We start from the raw sequence: 20,303 nt of genomic DNA on the forward strand, positions 1-20,303 counted from the left end.
TCAGTAGTTTTTGAGAAAAATACGGAACCCTACACTGAGCGTGGCCCGACACGCTCTTGGTCGGTTTTTTATTGACTAGCTGTTGCCCGCGGCTTCGCTCGCGTTAAATTCGAAAATTGCGGAATAGGGAACTTGACTGTATTTAAAATAAAATATTTTATACCATGCACGAAATAAAGCACCAGATAATTATACGAAAAACATGGACAGAAGTTATTTTTAAATACAATTTCTATTTAACCTCTCGTATGCTTAGGAGCAGATCTGCTCCATATTGTTTCAACTTTAACATGTAGTTATTATGACTAATATATTAATGACAATTTTTTGACAGACGCATACGAAAGGTAGAAATAAGTCAGGTAGAAATATATAAAGTAACTCAGTTGACAGTGACGTCACTCAATTCGATTTCATATAAATTCCATGTTAGCAAGTCGTTCAAATTGGTTTTGACAGTTCTTAAAAAGAAGCTGATTGACTAGGAGTCAAGTAGCCTATGCTGCATACAAACTTCCACTCCCCCATTTTAGGGAAGTGGGGGGTCAGGAAGAGACAAAAAGTATCCTATGTCACTCTCCATCCCTTCAACTATCTCCACTTAAAAAAATGACGTCAATTCGTCGCTCCGTTTTGCCGTGAAAGACGGACAAACAAACAAAACCTAAAACCTAGATTTATTTATGCAGAGTTCAATTTGGAATCTTTCTTAAATGCATTGTAGTTCAAAATTTGAATTGATTTATGGAGACTAGATATCCTACCAACTGTGCCATGCCAGGAGATATGTAATTACTAATACTAAATTATATTTAGCACCCATAATAAGAACGTCTGCGGGTAATATTAATATCTAGTGTAGTGAATGATTTATTTAAGTATTTTTTCGATTTCGACATACTTTAAATAGTTAGAGAGACAATCTAAACTGCAGGCAATTTAACAAAGACATACTTATCCGTCTGGCCTAATCGATATCGACCCTGCCTGCTAAGCCGCGGTCCTCGGTTCGAATCCCGGTAAGGGCATTTATTTGTGTGATGAGCACAGATATTTGTTCCTGAGTCATGGATGTTTTCTATGTAAATAAGTATGTATTTAGGTATTTATATACATACATACATACGATCACGCCTGTTTCCCTTAAAGGGGTAGGCAGAGCACATGAAACTGTTAAAGTTACAGTGCCACTCTTGGCAAATAAGGGGTTGAAAGAAAACTAAACTGTGACATTTCAGTGATAGGTTGCCAGCCTCTCGCCTACGCCACAATTTACCCCATATCCCACAGGCATATTTAGGTATTTAAGTATGTATATCGTCGCTTCGCACCCATAGTACAAGCTTCGCTTAGTTTGGGCACAGTATAATAAAGAGTACTATCGTACAGTATGGCCACTCCCGCTCCCCGCTGAAAGTGCCGCCCACCCCCTCTCGGTTACCTGACAGTTACCGCCTGTCAAAAACGCGAACAGTCGACCTGTCATATCTCACTCATACAAGCATGGTACGCGTTCACCTACCCGAGCTTAGACTGTGTGCTAGGAACGCGCCTCTTTCATATATTTAATCGCCAGTGTCCGAGGTGTGGTTTGGGGCTGGGTTGATCTTTGTAAGGTGTCCCTCAATATTTATTTATTTTTATTGAAATATACATACTACAACATTTGTTTACCCATCGCAGGAGCACTGCCGTAAATACTCAAAGGCGCAAGAGAACTTCCTGCCATGGATCTCAGAGGCGGAGGAGCGCGTAAGCAAGCTGCCGCCCGCTGTCTTCACCAAACGCGACGTGGAGAAGCAGCTGCGAGAACTGCAGAGCATCAGGAATGACATCTGGAAGAGGTACGTGTCAATAACTTGGTTAAATTGAAGATACTTTATAGTGTTTTTTGTTCTTGAGACGATACGACGCGCAAGAAAACCTACTATAAGGTAATTCTTTATAAGGTGTAGGGAGCACTAAAAAAGGATTTTTCAAAATTTACATCCTAAGTGGTCACCATGGGGTTCCAAAGTTCAACGTTTGAATAAGATTACTTTTAGTAAGAAGAAAGAAAGAAAGAAAAGGCATTTATTGCAACCAAAAAGAAAAAGAATATGACACTTATGTACTAAACAGTACAAAATCAGTTACATGGGGTTTGGTTTGTGGTTGCAAGAGGACACCACTCAGCATGTGCTCTGGCGCCGATGGTGCCACAGCGCTGGTCTTCCGTGGAGCCCTGGGTCGGGCGATAGTGCAATAGGTACAATAAGCTTGAAAACAATCGTAGATAATAGATAATCGCAAACAGAAGAATCAGTGGCACACTATACAAGAACAAGAATAGAACACATAAAGGCATAGTATTTCTACAAATATAATATTAAGTTTGATAGGTAGGGGCTCGTGATAGATAGGAAAATATAATATACGATATCAAGATAGAGATAGGAGGACGAGGAGGGGCGAGAAAGTAGTAGTTATATACAAATAAGACAAAATAAACAAAACAAAACAAAAGACAATGGCAATCTGTATTCTGCAAGAATCACGCGACTCACGCTAGCTAAGATTACGACACGACAGCTGCAGAGTTAGGAGGTGTTTCTTTATTTTGGACTTGAATGAGCTAAGAGTATCAGAGTTACGGATAGGGGGTGGGATATTATTCCAGCATTTCGTGGCAGAATACCGAAAACTGCCACGAAATGCTGCTGAGCTGAGTACGCGGGTGAAGCCGCGGAAAAAGAGTTTTCTCATATATGAGAGTAATGTTAAAACTGCCCCGTCAGGTCGGCGAATATGAGAACAACAAGACCCTCGGAGAGACGTTCATCTCAGCGTGCGACGTGGACCAAGACATCGTGCGCTCTCAGCTTGACAGCATGAAGCAGAGATGGGACCGCCTTAACAACGGTAAGACTTGACAAAAAACTACCCATTTTCTATGGTGGAATGTCTAAACAACATAGTAACGTACAGTAAACGGCGATAAAGAATGCACATTGGTCTTTGGTAAGAGACAATGAGCAGGCACGCTCAATCAAATCTTATTAGTCCATTAGTTTGGGGCTAATTTGATCCGTGTAAGATGTCCCCAATAGTTATTTATTATTTATTATTGCACAGATAAAGAATTTCATACGTGAGAGCGAGATGATAATATTTTCTCTCTCACACATATATAAATGACAGTGACATGCCTAGGCTCTTGCAAAGGCGCCGCCTGGCGGGATAAAATGTCAGTGTGCCTCGACCCTGACCCCGACCATCGACAACCTTACGTTTCGTTCTTCACATTAAGAGCCCGTAACGATGGGTAAAAATTCAGTATCTGTCAAATTACCCCATTTACACACACTAGCGCACGTCACACTCACCAACATACTTTTCGCACACTACCGCAATTTACTGGAACAGGTCAGTGACCTAAGTGAGAGGAACTTAAGACAGGTTTAAAGTTTCACTGAAGATCAGTTGTAACGTTAAAATCCCATCAAAACCAAAAAAGGGAAATATGAGCCAAGTTCAATATTATATATGCCTTGGTTGTTGGCGTCAACGACAAAAGCAGTGAGATCTAAACGGGTGCCAAGTTCAATGGCAGTCCTTAAAATGTTTTATGACAATTGATGACATAAAATATCATTTCTTATAACTTTTATAATAGAATAGAATAGAATATAATTAATTTATTCGTTAACACACACACAAAATAAACGTTACAAATAATAAGACATAAACAAGAAGGAGATCCAACGAAATGGTCTAATCTTCCGATCAGACCATCCGGTGAAACAATCACGACAGGCACATAATATGTATGTCACAAATATCAATATAAGAGCCAAATTTAAGACGTTTATGTGAAATAGTTTTTGTTGTGAGGACGCCCATAGAGGCTACAAATAGTTCGTGTAATATTACACACGATGTTGTCTGCCAGTTCGGTTACTTGAACTTGGCTTGACACGCTGCCGCGTGTTTAGATTGCGGACAGTGTCAATTTAGTGTTACCATCTCACACGAATTGACTCCGATTATTTTTCAAAATAAATTTGTGCAAACACCATATAAAATCAAAACAACTCTGGTGTAAAAAACAGTGCTTCGTTTAATATTCTAATTATAAATGGTTAAACCCTTTTCCGAATGAATTAAAATAATTCACTGTTCCTGATCGGTTTAGTCATTATAACATCCGTTATAAATGCACTGAGACAAAGGTTGAGGTTATGTATGAACAGAGGTTGACAGTCAGTTTACATGTAAAATTGTTGCCATATATAGAATTCTTCATTAAAATAATAATTTTCAAAATTTAGTTAAAGTTGTCTGAATCTAAGGTTACGTGCCCCGTGTGCAAACACCATTTAAAAATTATATTGAACGTAAGAAGGTAAGTCATACAGAACAATTTTGTGATAAGATAATATATTATTACAATTAATAATTTCGCCATTTACGTAAATAATCGTTTATAGAATATAATTATAATGATTAGTTCTGTTAGTTTTTTCATACGCCACACTGAATGTCTCTTCGCGAAAGATAATGTTACACACACTGACACACTAAATAATGTGACCAGTATAATGAAAATAAAGTCCAACGAGTTAAAATTAATTTTAAAACTCTTTCATTTTAATAAAGTTTAGAAGACAAAAAATACCTATATTTATTATCATTGTATTAAAGTTACATATATTTTTTTATTTCTCAACAATAATATAAAAATTTTACCTTCCAATAAAATTGTTATTATTTTGCCTGGTATATCCGAGGTCTTATATAGAGAGTACGTCGTAGACGTCGCATCGGACCGATAGATGGCGCCATCGTTCGTTGTAAGTCGCTCCGGCGTCACACCGCCGCGATGTTGGTAGTCCCGTTTTCCCCACCTGCAACATAAGGCTCCTACGCGCCCCGGCCCGCCACCAGCCACCCTCATTGTTGAGGAGAAGTGCCGATGGTATATTAAGCCTACCAGGAAGGCATCACTCAGACCTCGGATATACCAGGCAAAATAATAACAATTTTATTGGAAGGTAAAATTTTTATATTATTTGTGCCGTTTGTATATCCGAGGTCTTATATAGAGACCTGTTTATTATCTCCTGGTGGCGAGTCAGCTGGCGCGCAAGCCTTTGGTAGCCCTATTGGCATAGCATAGAAGAATAAGTGAATAGGTTGTTGAACCGATTTGACAGATGTATCAGTCGAAATCGCCTTCGATCCGCGAATATCTCGGTGCCAGAAACGCCTAAAGAGATTTTCGTGATGACGTTTAGCTTTAGTCAGCGAATAGTTAGAGAAATGACATTATTATACATTGTAGGCGAGGCTGACTTGAACAAGATACAAAAACCTTAGATACACTTTTATTATTAACAGACACGTTATTTTATCAGGTTATTATAAACCCAATTTCAGACACAAAGTGTGGAAATTAACTGTAAAAGTAGTGTAACTATCTGTACTGTAGCAGGGTAACGTAATTGATACTGCTTTTGTCAACCCTTCGTAAAAATTATCTAAATCAATATTAGCTTTGATATGACTATTTAAAGTCCAACGTCTTACGTCCATATCAAACACAGAAAAAGGTCATCACTCACGCGCCCGAGGGCTATTTGTTACGATACTGGTATTTTCGATCAGACTATTTCGCGTCAAGCGAGCGCGGTTACAAGCGAGACTCCTGAACTCTGAACTCTTTTTAGTGAGGGCATTTGAGGATACTGATCGCTCGGTAAAACTAGCCTAGAAGATGAAAAGTACGAGCGCTGTCGATTGCTACTACACTGGACGGAGGTATCAGTCGATTTCTTCAAGTCAGTCATTGACTCTTAGGGTAATCCATTACCTAATCCAAAACCCGATGCGACGGATTTCTACTTCGTGCAATGAAGGTCGACAGTGTAGACTGAGAGGTGACGTCCGTGTCGCATCGCTGGTGGTTGCTGAACACGTCGTGGTAGCAGGTCAAGGGGTGAATTAAAACACCGCCACACATGCGCGCTTTGAGAGCGTAGGCGGAGCGCAATAATGGCGGTGCACCGCACAAACGCTGGCGTTGCGCCCAGTGGGCACTAGCGGGAACTAACGAGCGCGGATTGCGAGCGCAACGCGTGCGGGACGCGAGCGGAATGCGCGCGCATTCAGCGCGCTGATAGCGTAGCGTTAGCGAAGCGGAATGCGCTTTATGTGTGGCGGAGGCTTAATACGTACCGTTGTACGGCGTAATGCAGGGCTCTCGCAGACGAAGAGGTACGATGACGGGCGAAGCAGAAGAAGGCGAGGTCACCGAAGGTCACTTACTTGGCTCCCAGGGGGTGCATACTGTAACGGTCAAAAGGGGACCTACCTAACCTAGCCTAAACTCTACCATAAGCACCCCATATATTTAACAACCCAAGACCCATTAAGCTCAATAACTACCCCTGAATTTAATCCCAATTTATTTTGTTTGTTTTTGTTCTGCATTTAAAACGATTGGCCATAAGAAAAATAATAAAATGTGATCGTTTAGTAGAGGAAGGACGCCTAAGTTGTACGAAGTAACCACAAATCCTTTTCTCAAGTGTAGGAAGTTTCAACACACTAGATATTCCCCTAACATTTAGAAATTCTACCTCCTAAGTAATAATAGTTTCCGCTATTCTGATATTCCCTATAGATGAGTCCGATACATAATTTATTTTATAGAGCAATTACAACCAACATATTCTTTCAATTCTCATAGTCAAATATACACTTTGTGAAGTAGAAAGAAATAAAATACAATAATTAAGGTGAAAAATTCAATTTATTAGTCAAATTTTTAGGAATTTTATTTTTAAAGGTGTTTTATCCCCAACGCGTCCTAGTACGAATTACAATACATAGTCGGTAATACATACTAAGCTGTGACCATCAACGTAGAGCTATTTACCAATTCAATTCTTTCTTCGAATTGAATATGAAATTGGAATTCTATTTCAATTATTTCTATTTTATATTGAATCAGTGAACATACATCTTCAATATTGATACTATTCAAGATAATTTAAAGGAAAACACTGCAATTCAAGAATTCCAAGAACCCCTTGTTTTATTTTGTATTTAGGGCTTTATTTAGGCAAATACCCCCTGGTTTGCGCATGAGGTAAGGTCGCCTATTCTGTCATCTAAAATGCCAGGCCTTGGATCCTTTCTTAGAATCATCTTTTCTGGAATGTGAACCTATCAACCGGTTCTCTTAAAAATTTTGAACTTTATAAACTATAGAACCCCAGACTCTCCTCCAACATATTGACAAATGAAGACTACAATTACTATATTTGAACAAGACAATTCCATTTAATGGCCATCATTGTATGTGGTAAGCTTGTACGCATTGCTATACAAAACTTGCCTCAACTGTCACGTTACGCTTAGCTGATATACTCAAGCCTGGACCTCCTGCCCAAACAAGCATCATAACTTCAATGCCAAGTAGCAAGAGAAAAGACCTGAGTCTCTTTAATTTATCAAAAACAAATCCGAAATAAAAATATTTAATTCAAACTGGCATTCCCGACAGAACCTAGTCCCTAAGCTTCTCAAAACCCAGCTATCCCATATACTTCAGCAATTAAACCTCCTAAAATATAGTCCCCATTAGCAGCTCATTCTACAGATATAATAAATAATAAAAATATAATATCACAATATTATCAAGTATAAAGAAATAAAATAATCTTTTATTTCTTAGGAATAAATAAAATATAACTTGCTTCAGCATTTTCTGAAGTTGGTTGGAACCTTAGTTCATTTAAAAGCAAAAGATTGTACAGAATAACCATATAATTAAGACATAAAATATCATTTAGTTTGCTTCAGAACTCTTTGAAATTAATGTAAGACCCTTGGATCTCAAACACAAAAGCATGCAGTTAAGCATTGTTTTTCTGAAGTTGTTTAGAACCTTAGTTCACTTAAAAGCAAAAGCTTGTATAAATAACCATATAATTAACATTGTAATAAGTTTTCATATAAAATAATTTAGTTTGCATCAGCATTCATTGGAATTAATGGTAGACCCTTGGATCTCAAACACAGCAAATATGCAGATAAGCATTGTAATAAAATTATAATATAATATGCTCCAGAATTTCAGAGAATTATTCAAAGTGTATAATAAAAACCCTTAATAAATCAGTTATGTTTCAAAGTACCACAAAATAGTCATATAACAAAGCACAATAGAACATCATAATGAAATCACAAAGAAAAACAGTGATAAATGTTAAAGAACTCACATGACTCCTTCTTATCTTTGGAGAGATCTCCCCGTGGCTGCTTCGACCCGCGACTCGTTCCTGAATGATCCCCCTGCGCCCCGTGTACTGGCTTATATAGCCCGCTCGGGTGCCGGCCCCGCCCGAACCTGCCACGCTAGCGTCCCCCCGGAGCCCCGACGACCCTGCTCGCTTGTATTACCATATATGGGCATCCGACGCGCACCCTCCAGCGCCGACGCGCTCATCTCGATCGTGATTGGCTGCGCACCATCGCCTGACGCCAAGTCGAGTTTCGACCTGTTTCCTAGAACTTTTGCTACCGATGTTTTGAATGATGTTTCTATTTGGAATGAAAATAATATTATATTTATGCATGCATAGATTTGTACGAAACGAGATGATCGGATCGTCACAATACTGACCTCGTACGACAGTCTGTTGGAGTCAGCAGTTACTGTCGTAGTTACTCGTAACCGAAGAGATGTAGTCCTGCCATCGTACAGCATAACATAACATACAACCGAACTGTGCATAGCATATAGTGCTATGCGAACCTTAATCCGGCTGCATGTCACTTCAGTCGCCAGCGCCACCGCCTGTTGAAGATTATTTTCCATCGGAAGAGCTTTACTTTGTACAATATTCCGATTATTTAAGGTCTTATCGGGCTGCAAATGCAAGCAAAACAGGAGCGATTGGCCTACAGCTATCGGCAGCTGTACGAGGTAATGCTGGAAACCAACCTCCCTCTGTAGACTACGAAAGTTGTGAAATTGATGAAATCAGGTTCTACGATCGAATCAAGCTCTATATTAATTCAGTATAGTCGAGCCAGATGATAACTACTGAAGTCCTCCTGAGTTCCTGACCCCTTTCGCTTTGAGCTGGAATCTCAAGTTCACTAAGGCGAAGCGGGTTTATTTTTCCCAATTTGTTTATTAGAGGCTCGGCGAATAAGTTAATCTCTCGAATGGACAGGGGGCGCCACAAGCCTCCGGGAAATCGTCGTGTACTTGGAACCCCCGCGGCCAGATTACCGATCGGTTTTGGTGTCCGCCCGGTAAACAGACGCACGCTCAGGATGCAGCATGCTGGCTCGAATTCAGATCTGGACATTCTGAAAGAGTTTTTTTTTTTTTTTTTTTTTTTTTAATTCCGCAAACCTTTACGATGTCTTTGACCTACACAATGAGCGACGTACAGGAATCACAGGGTCGTCTCGCGAGGCGCCTCTCCGATTAGATAGCTCGCGAACATCGTCAGGACACCCTCGCAGCAGTGCGGCTCCTCGTCCGGTTATTGACGTCTTACCTCGTTCAACTATGGGTGGCCAAGCCACGTTAGGACGTAGCATCTTTAGAATTTATCTGTTCTCACTTCGGCGACGGAGGAGTCATTGGTCAAAATAGAGTGTAAATACTGTCGAAGTACTTCACGGGAACTGGAAAGAGAAGAGTGGATACCATAGTGTACGGGATGTCAGCTGATAGCGGCGCCCGGCGTCACATTGGAGGGCAGTATCAGCCTGGTCAGCAACAGAGTCTGCAACGATACCGTAGCAGACGGAGCCCGGATATGGTCGTGGCATGCTCGGTGGCCCTCTCGAGGTCGCCGCCGTCAGCGCGGGAGGCACCGGCGCCAGCATGACAGTCAGCTACATCGGTGAACAGCATCAACAGAGTTCGCGGCGTCGTCACGGCAGACGCGGCAGGAAAATTAGCGACGCCTTCGCGGCAGCCGCAGTATTGCGCTCGGTGGCGCGATGAAGGTCGCCGCGTCTGCAATCTTACCTCGTGCGATCGAGGCGACATCAAGGCGCCAGCATCAGCGTGTCGGCCGACGACACCGGTGGAAAACTTCAAGTAGCTTGCGGCGATGTCACGGCAGACGCAGCAGAAGGATTGCGACGCCTGTGCAGCGGTTAACAGTATTACGCTCCGCATCACCACTGAGGCTTGTCACGGCAGACGAACGCTCTGCATCACCATCGAGGCGCCAGCATAAGCGTGGCGGCCAGCGATACTGGTGGACAGCTTCAGCAGGGTCGCGGCGTTTTCACGGCAGATGAGCGCGCTGCATCACCATCGAGGCGCCAGCATAAGCGTGGCGGCCAGCGATACTGGTGGACAGCTTCAGCAGGATCGCGGCGTTGTCACGGCAGATGAGCTCGCTGCATCACCATCGAGGCGCCAGCATAAGCGTGGCGGCCAGCGATACTGGTGGACAGCTACAGCAGGATCGCGGCGTTGTCAGGGCTGACGCACGCTCTGCATTACCATCGAGGCGCCAGCATAACCGTGGCGGCCAGCGATACTGGTGGACAGTCAGCAGGATCGCGGCGTTGTCACGGCAGACGAACGCTCTGCATCACCATCGAGGCGCCAGCATAAGCGTGGCGGCCAGCGATATTGGTGGACAGCTTCAGCAGGCTCGCGGCGTTGTCAAGGCAGACGCACGCTCTGCATCACCATCGAGGCGCCAGCATAAGCGTGGCGGCCAGCGATACTGGTGGACAGCTTCAGCAGGATCGCGGCGTTGTCATGGCAGACGAACGCTCTGCATCACCATCGAGGCGCCAGCATAAGCGTGGCGGCCAGCGATATTGGTGGACAGCTTCAGCAGGCTCTCGGCGTTGTCAAGGCAGACGCACGCTCTGCATCACCATCGAGGCGCCAGCATAAGCGTGGCGGCCAGCGATACTGGTGGACAGCTTCAGCAGGATCGCGGCGTTGTCACGGCAGACGAACGCTCTGCATCACCATCGAGGCGCCAGCATAAGCGTGGCGGCCAGCGATATTGGTGGACAGCTTCAGCAGGCTCGCGGCGTTGTAGGCGGGGGCAGAAGGTGGCCGCGCTGGTATCCTGCATATTGACGACAGATCACTAACGGCGCGGCGCTCGCGTCGGGGCAGCAGCAGACATACTTACAGCGTCGCACGCGACGCCTATGTGGCGGCCACAACGTTGTTCGGCGGCACCGCAGAGATGGCCATCGTTAACGAGGAGGCAACTTCTACGCAACTTCGGCGGCGCCGACGCGGCGGACAACACTGCCGCGGTCAGTGGCGCTATCGCAGCGCTACAGTAAGTTCCGGCGCCGACACGTGGTTTGGGGCCTCCGCACCGAATCGGAAACCGAACATGTTCTTTCTAAAATAATATGAATCTGCTCACCCATTCGTCGGAGAAATTCAAACCTCCTTGGAGCGCGGTATTCCTCCACCGCGCCCTTCGCCGCCGCCGCCGCCGCCGCCGCCGCCGCAGCCCGCAGGTCGCGCAGCCCGCGGTCGCGAAGCACGTGGTCCCCGGAGCACGTGGTCCCCGGCGGAGCAACTTGCCTACGTTACCGCTTATATTCTCGCGCGAAACTTTTAATACGCGGATAACACTTCCTACTTTAGTCTCGGAAATGCGAATAGTTTAAAAAGAAAACTGATTAACGGTAACGATTTTTGCAGCATGGAACTTTCTTACAAAAAAGTGGGTAGAATCATAAAGCACCGCTCGTTCATTTCTATCGTGAGAACCCCGAAAGACGAATAATGATCGCTAGCGAGGCATAATATATCTCATTATTCAAGAAGAACGAGCGTAAATTAAAAGGGAAGAAAGAATTGACGGTGAAAATTGAAATTGAAAAATTTCATAATTCCGAAACGTTATAAGCCACTTTTTAAATAAAAACACGAATAACTCTGGTTTGACCAGGAGTAACAAGGAAATAGAAACTAAAAGATTAATTTCGAGACACCATGCTGTAAAAATGTTCGAACGGAATACGCGACAACCGGTCACTTCGGCGTTCGACGAAACAATGAGGGTGGCTGGTGGCGGGCCGGGGCGCGTAGGAGCCTTATGTTGCAGGTGGGGAAAACGGGACTACCAACATCGCGGCGGTGTGACGCCGGAGCGACTTACAACGAACGATGGCGCCATCTATCGGTCCGATGCGACGTCTACGACGTACTCTCTATATAAGACCTCGGATATACAAACGGCACAAATAATAAGTAGTAAACAACACAAAAAAAAACGATTTTAAACTGAGACTCTTTTAGACGTGACGATATTTATTTACCTTATTACTTTTGAATACATTCATAGCACTGGCAATCTTTTTGTATCCGTATATGATTTCCAGTGTCAAAAACAAATGTCATTGGAGCAAATTTGGCGACACGTCCGCTCCGAACGAGCCCGATCGGGCGTCTGACTCAATAGAATCTGTTCGCAGTTTTGACGTTTGTATGGAAAATTTACGAATGTTTATATTCAACATTGATTTTATTCGTTCTCTTTGTAAGGAAAAATATGAAAAGGTAAAAATTCTGTAGTCCAGTTATCTAGCTTATAAAATAACATTATTTTAAAACTAAAACACGGTCGTACATATTCAAATTTATGAAGATGCCTTAAACTATTTTCTTGACTCACACTGACATGACAATTGTCGAAAATCGTAATGAGACCTTTTTTCAAAGAGGTTATCGTTTCAAGGGTCGCTTAGATGTGACATTTTATATGTCTTAACTTGACATTATTGCACTCAAATTTCGACTTATTTCATTATGAATGTTCTAACGTTAACGGAAATGGTTCACAAATTAAAGCTCGTGACTTTTGCTTAAAAAGCACCATAAAGATGCTTATGGTTGAAGATAATCAGACAAACAATCGTTTCTCCTTAACAGAGGTCCTCCAACAAGTGGAATTCCTGGAATCCACCGCGCGCAAGCTCGGAGACTTCCAAGAGCGCGTACGCGCCGTCGAGACGCCATTACAACGCTGTGAGGAGCGTCTGCAAGACGCTTTGGGGGCGCCACCGGCGCAAGCGGCTGAGGCTGTAGCTAGAGTTGCTGACACTGTGCAGGCACTGAGGGCGCCACTGCAGGTAAAGCTCACAGCTAATAAAAATATAAATAAATAAAAATCATTTATTTCAGACTCAAGGTCCTAATGGTTTGATCATGGCTCTTTGACAGGGCATAGACAGCTGTAATCTCTGTGTGGTCGGGGCACCCGTGATCTTACTTTACACGCATTTTACACTTTCTGATTTGGCTTTTTGCGCACAAAAAGATCACTAGGCAGGCAGGCATGGTCGCGCGATAAATGATAAAACATCAGGCCGACCCTATGGCACTACTTGTAAGTGCGATAGATACGGCCTGGTGTTTTATCATTTATCGCGCGACCATGCTTGCCTGCCTGGTCATCGGTAAAAGTCTAACCCCCTTATTCATAAACGTACTCTAAAGTTATCTAGGCGATAAAGTTCGTTTGTCACTTTCCGACGTATTGGTGTGATAGAAAAGGACAAACGAACTTTGTCGGCTTGATAACTTTAGAGTACGTTTATGAATAAGGGGGTTAGTCTGTATTTAGTTTAAAAGAAACAACAACTGCATCTTTTTGTTTTTTGCTCCATTAATCAACCAATTTTCGTCGTTTCTCTGATGAACAGAGACCGTACAACTGGGCTTCATTCTAAGAACATAAGGTTCATTATTCCGAAAACGTCATACAAACGGAGCCCAACTGTCCGACCTCTGCTGATGAAATATACATGATTAGTTTTTAACCCCCGACGCAAAAACGACGGGGTGTTATAAGTTTGACGTGTCTGTCCGTCTGTCTGTCTGTCTGTCTGTCTGTCTGTCTGTCTGTCTGTGTGTGTGTCTGTCTGTGGCATCGTAGCTCCCGAACGGATGAACCGATTTCGATTTAGTTTTTTTTATTTGAAAGCTGTGTTAGTCGGGAGTGTTCTTAGCCATTTTTCATGAAAATCGGCCCACTAGGTCGCGGTCGGGGGTTTTTCAAAATTTTAATTTTTTAACCAGTATCAAGTGTATTTCCAAATATTTTGTCTATATTTTCCACAGTTACTTTGAAGTATATTTTTCCACAGAGTGTAAACTCCGCAGTGGACGACATAGTGACCATGGCGCACGAGATGTCCGGGCCGGACGCGGGCGGACGCGCGCGCCACGTGCTGGACGCCACGGCGGGCGCGCTGGCCGAGCGCCTGCACGAACTCGACGCCCGGGCCAGCGAGGCCAGGGACAGGCTCAAGGGCGCCGCTAGCGCTATGACGCACTTCCAGGTACGGAGCGAATATCGGAACAGATGTAGCTCAGTTAGAAACGTTCCTAAAAGATCACTCTTAAGCGATACGGCCGCTTGTTGTTCGTATTTGTCATGTGACTTCAGTCGACGTCAGCACTTCTTTGAAACTGGTTGAAATAATAAATATTTTGCACTAGGTACGTCTGTATTAAATATGTTAAAAATAGGCTATAAAATCGGATTTACACTAGATGTAACATCACCGTATTAAGTTACTGAGACTTGTAAAATTGTGTAAATCTTTATAAAGTCCGGTTTTGGTAAACAGTCCTGACAGGCAAGCAATGATATCAGGTTACCAGGTATGATTATCAGCACTATTCGTAAGTGCGATAGGGCCGGCCTGATGTTTTATCATTTATCGCGCGACCATGCTTATACGCCAGGTTTGATAATCTGGCAAAACCCATAAAGACTAGACATCAAAATCTGGCAACATTATACGCTCCACTTTCTTACGTAAATCGATTTAAACGACATTTTTTTATCACATATGCCAATTTTACCCTAGGCAAAAACCATAACATTCATTTATAACCACCTGACAACTAATTTTAACTTCACTTCCAGGAGAAAGTCAAGAGCCTATCAGCCGACCTCTCCGACCTGGAAAAGGAGCTGGACACAATGAAGCCACCCGGCCGCGACATCAAGACCGTCCGTCAACAGCTGGATGACGTCACTCGCTTCTACAAGAAGCTGGAGAGAGCTGATGATGTTGTCGCTGACGTTGAGCGAGCGGCTGAAGGGCTGGTTGATAGTGGATATGCTGGTGATGCTGCTAAGACTAGGGACCAGGTAAGATCTGTCAACAGCTGGATGACTTCACGCACTTTATAAGAAGCTGGAGCGAGCTGATGATGTTGTAGCTGACATTGAGCGCGCGGCTGAAGGGCTGGTTGATAGCGGATATGCTGGTGATGCTGCTAAGACTAGGGACCAGGTAAGATCTGTCAACAGCTGGATTACGTCACTCGCTTCTACAAGAAGCTGGAGCGAGCTGCTGAAGGGCTGGTTGTCAACGGATATGCTGGTGATGCTGCTAAGACTAGGGATCAGGTAAGACACTATTCTATAAGTATGTCCGTCAACATCTGGATGACGTCACTCGCTTTTATAAGAAGCTGGAGCGAGCTGATGATGTGGTAGCTGACGTTGAGCGAGCTGCTGAAGGGCTGGTTGATAGTGGATATGCTGGTGATGCTGCTAAGACTAGAGACCAGGTGAGAACCTACTGCTAAGTTGTCTTCAATAAGTGTATTATAATGAAACTTTTAAAAAGAGTTCGACATTTTTGTATGTCTGATTGCCCAATATCTTTAGAAATTTAAAGAGGGATGCATGTAACGAATTCTGTGGTCTCTCACCATTATGTAACCTGTATCTCAGAAAATGGATGAAAAAATGCATGTTATGAAAAAAATTGTCAAATACAATATATATAGATTCCGTTCAAGTTATTTCCTCTTAATTCTGTCAATAACATATTACGATTTATTTAAATAAGTTTTTACTCTTTATGGCCTTACTAAGTAAAAACACTGCTATCAGTACCCCCGTAACAGTAGTGAAGATGCAATACATTGATACCAATATGTTTCCCAGGTGGAAGGTCTCCGCAAACAGCTGGGCAAGCTGGATGAGCGCGCCCGTGCTCGCGAGCAAGACTTGGACGACACACTCAGCAAGCTGGAAGCCTTCTACAAGGCTTACGACTCCGTCATGGACGATGTTCAGGAGGTAAACTACTAGGGAGGACCTAATTTCAGACGTAATAGTCAGCCGCCAAGTATTTATGTAATTAATGTGACTGAATAACCAAGTATTTGCATCCTACCGACTATGCCATGTAACCTTTTGACCGCCAAAAATGTCAACTGGACGACTACAGCACAATATCTCCATTTGTGTATTCCGACGACTTCTAGTCAAATCAGCTTCTTTTTAAGACTGTCAAAACGAGTTTGTACGATTTTATAATATGAAATCGTGTCTAGTGATGACGTCACAGTCAACTCAATTACTTTATATATTTCTATCCCACTTATTAAATATAAATTAGTTCAAAAATAAGTATTTACCATGTTTTTCTTATTGCATGGTATAAAATATTTTATTGCAAGGACAGTCAAGTTCTGTATACTCATTCCATTTATTTCCGTAGGCCTCCGAACAAGTCCGCAGCCTCAAGCCCGTATCCTCGGAAGTCGAGCAGATCCGCGCCCAGCAGAAGGACTTCGCTGAACTGCGTCGCCGCACACTAGAACCACTCGGACAAAATGTGGCTCACTGCAACAAGATAGGGCAAGGGCTGGTGCGCTCAGCGCTAGCTGCTGTGTCTACTCAACAGCTGGAGAAGGATTTGGAGAAGATGAATGACAAATGGAACGCGCTTAAGGAAAAGGTGAGTTACGTTACAATTGGCGCCCCACGTTTTTAACCCTCGGGTAGAATGTGGCTGCAACTAGATAGGACAGGGGCCGGATTCTTATTCTTATTCTGGTACGATCAGCGTTAGCTGGTGCTGGGTCCGAATGGCATTTCTGCGACGCGAAACGAAAACGAAACGCCCCGAAAGGTAGTTTGACTCTGTCGCGCCAATACGCAAGAGTGATAGAGATAGATATCTGTGAGCGTTTCGTTTCGTGAGCGTTTGTGCCAGTCGGCTACGTTCCCTGCTGTCTCTACTCTACTAGATATTTCGGGTGTCCATGGGCGGCGGTGATCGCTTACCATCAGGCGACCTGTCTGCTCGTTTGCCTCCTATCCCATAAAAAAAAAATAAAAAAAAAAATTGGAGAAAATAAACGACAAATGGAACGCGCTTTAGGACGGTGAGTTACGTTACAATTGGCGCCCACATTCTTTTCGCTAGGAAAGAATGTGTCTGCAGCCAGATAAGACAGGGGCTACGATCTCAGCAATCGGGCAACACAGCTTGAAATTGTATCAATGTTACTACATATTTCAACTTGTCATACCGCGGCGGTGCAACCAAAGCCCCGATAACTGTAAATAAATCGCATTAAATACCACTTCATCTAACCCTTCGTTACCTACAGACAAAGACATATGATATGTAACTCCGTATAGACGGATAAAAAAACGTTCCTCAAAGCCACAGAGAAAAAGGAACGGTGGCCTAGATGGCTTTACACCTTTGAGGAACGCTCTGCTAGATGGCGCTAAAATTAATATTTGACATTTTAATACATATCAAACTAACAATATGGGCCAAATTGTCAAAACTGAGGTTCAAAAGTTTTAAGCCTGTGTCAAGAGATGGCAATCTATGCACTGTGATTACATGTATATTTTACTTTGACAGTACCTCTCTATAATACTCAATCTTCTTTACCACAGATGAACGAGCGCGAACGTCGCCTGGACGTGGGTCTGTTACAATCCGGCAAGTTCGCCGAGGCGCTGGCTGGCCTAGACAAGTGGCTGTCCGACACTGAAGACATGGTGCGCAACCAGAAACCACCCTCCGCCGACTATAAGGTGGTCAAGGCTCAGCTGCAGGAGCAGAAGGTATGTTGATCTCAGTTTACTCGTAAACATTTGACCAAATAGGTACACGTCTTAATGACACAACCTGACAAAAATGTTAATATTGGTTTAACAAATAAAATAACTTTACATATCGTCACTACTTTTAAAATCTTCGTCTGTCAATAAAAAGAAAATTGTAGTAAGTATGTATGGAATGTATATAGACTTACTGCGTTTTAACTTTGAGGAACAGCGTGAGATACGAGATTTTTTAAAAGTAGTGACGATATTTCATCCTGGTTTTTCCGCGGTCGGTACAGCACTTACAAAAAAAAGTATTTCCTATAATTTTAAACCTTATATTATTTTAAGAGTGTAAAATACTCACATCCACACTTGTTACGCTTTTAAATACGAGTATTCGTCCTACCAAAGACATATGTAACTCCGTATAAACAGATAAAGTCTAAGAAAAAAAAAACGTACCTTAAAACCATACCGAAAAAGGTACGGTGACTTAGATGGCGATACACCTTTGGGGATCGCTCGGCTAGATGACGCTAATATTAATATTTGACATTATAACTATAACACATATCAAACTAAGAATATGGGCCTAATTGTCAAAACTGAGGTTCAAAAGTTTTAAGCTTGTGTCGAGAGATGGCTGTCTATGCACTTGTGATTTTACTTTGACAGTAACTCTCTACAATACTCGATCCTCTTTGGTCCTACCGACTGCGCCAGTAGACACGTGCGCCAGACGTATTTGATAATAGCAGCGCACAAACAATAATTGTGTCGCTAAGTTCTAACTAACACACTTAGGACATAACGTAGCCTTTTGCTAAATTGCCTGTTATTTATTTGAGTTAGGCGACACCATTGTATATTCAGTCACATATTCTGTGTAGAAGAAGATTCCTTGTGTCGTTTGTGGTCCTTTATTTCATATACCTAATTATAAATTACCTCTTTTCCCCCTCAGTTCCTCAAGAAGATGTTGCTAGACCGCCAGAACAGCATGTCTTCGCTATTCGCGATGGGCAACGAGGTAGCGGCCGGTTGCGACAGCGGAGAACGCAAGGCCATCGAGAAGCAACTGAAGGGACTTATGCAGCGGTTCGACGCGCTTACCGACGGCGCTCAGCAGCGTATGCTTGACCTGGAGCAGGCCATGAAGGTAAGGACTAAGGCATATTGAAGTATTAGCGAAATAAGATATACACCGTGTTTCACTTAACACTAAAAACCTGAAAACCGTTTGTTCAGAATCGAGAGTAGAATCGATTAAGCTATATCTTGATGGGGGTAATATTTTTGTTTAAATTAGTATTATTAGTAATTTTTTATGTGCCTATTCTATTGTATTCGCATTGCTAGAGGTTGTTTACCTTTTTCAGTATTTGGGGGTATTAATACTGGCTGGTTACTTGGACGATTATTTTTTCCGCTACGAATTTGACGTTGTTTGTCAGTTTAATCTTAATGATTATCATAAGTCATAACAATTGAACTCGTACCTAATTACAACCTTGTCATTTTGAATATTGGGTTTAAATTTGCTTACTGCGATTACCTGTCCAATTTGAAGTTAACTGTGACAAAGCTTTAAAGTGTTTTACAGTGACATCTTAGCTGTCTATTGGTAAACCTTATGTTGTTGCAGTAACGTACACAAATAAATAGTTTTATGGTTTAGGATGGTAGTTAGCAATTATTTTATTGAGTGTAGAGCTAAAAGTCGAGTAGAGCTGTACAGAAAATTAAAAATTCAATTTAAAAAAAAGTAACTATCAGTTTAAAAGATGAATACTCTAGATGAGTTTAAAAAAATAAAAATCAGTTGGGGTGTCTAAGGTTTTGAGTGATACCGGAAACACGTTGTAGATGCTCAGCAGAGAAAGAAACCGGGCAGGCAAGCATGGTCGCGCGATAAATGATAAAATATCAGGCCGTCCCTATTGCACTATTTGTAAGTTCGATTGGGAGCCATGCTTGCCTGCCATAAATGAATTGTCGTCTCAACTATAAATTTATATCGCTATCTTCGGTTTAAAATTCGATATAAGGTACCTTTGGCTAGGAAGTCTGTGGCCAAGAGTATGCCCATTTATAATTTAAAAAAATTACCTACAAGTCGATATGACCCCCCTGTCTCTTGTGTAACAGGGTTTGAACATAATCACGAAACTCAAAGAAATTTTAAGATTTACACATTTGCTTACCTTTTTCATGTATATACTAATGATTGTAATATTTCAGGTCGCCAGACAATTCCAAGAAGAACTACAGCCGCTTGTTGAGTGGCTGACCACCACCGAGCGCAAGGTCAAGGCGCTGGAACTGGTGCCGACCGATGAGGAGAAGATCCAGGTCAAGATCAGAGAGCACAAGGTAATAATCATATAACTACATACTCTGTTTGGCCCA

At 42.7% G+C, this 20,303-nt stretch overlaps 1 protein-coding gene across 1 annotated transcript; it reads left to right on the top strand.

Moving 5' to 3' along the window:
* Positions 1-1,708: 1,708 nt before the first annotated feature.
* Positions 1,709-20,267, top strand: LOC125242113 (microtubule-actin cross-linking factor 1-like; the record flags this gene model as incomplete). Its single annotated transcript, XM_048150818.1, has 10 exons — positions 1,709-1,844; positions 2,778-2,901; positions 12,941-13,140; positions 14,158-14,352; positions 14,946-15,173; positions 15,981-16,115; positions 16,540-16,779; positions 17,739-17,909; positions 18,859-19,053; positions 20,136-20,267. Coding segments are annotated over exons 2-10 (1,527 nt in total), but the record flags the coding sequence as incomplete, so codon positions are not given.
* Between the last annotated feature and the right edge of the window lie 36 nt (positions 20,268-20,303).

This window comes from Leguminivora glycinivorella, unplaced genomic scaffold, assembly GCF_023078275.1.
Source record: "Leguminivora glycinivorella isolate SPB_JAAS2020 unplaced genomic scaffold, LegGlyc_1.1 Scaffold7, whole genome shotgun sequence".
NCBI classification, from domain to species: domain Eukaryota; kingdom Metazoa; phylum Arthropoda; class Insecta; order Lepidoptera; family Tortricidae; genus Leguminivora; species Leguminivora glycinivorella.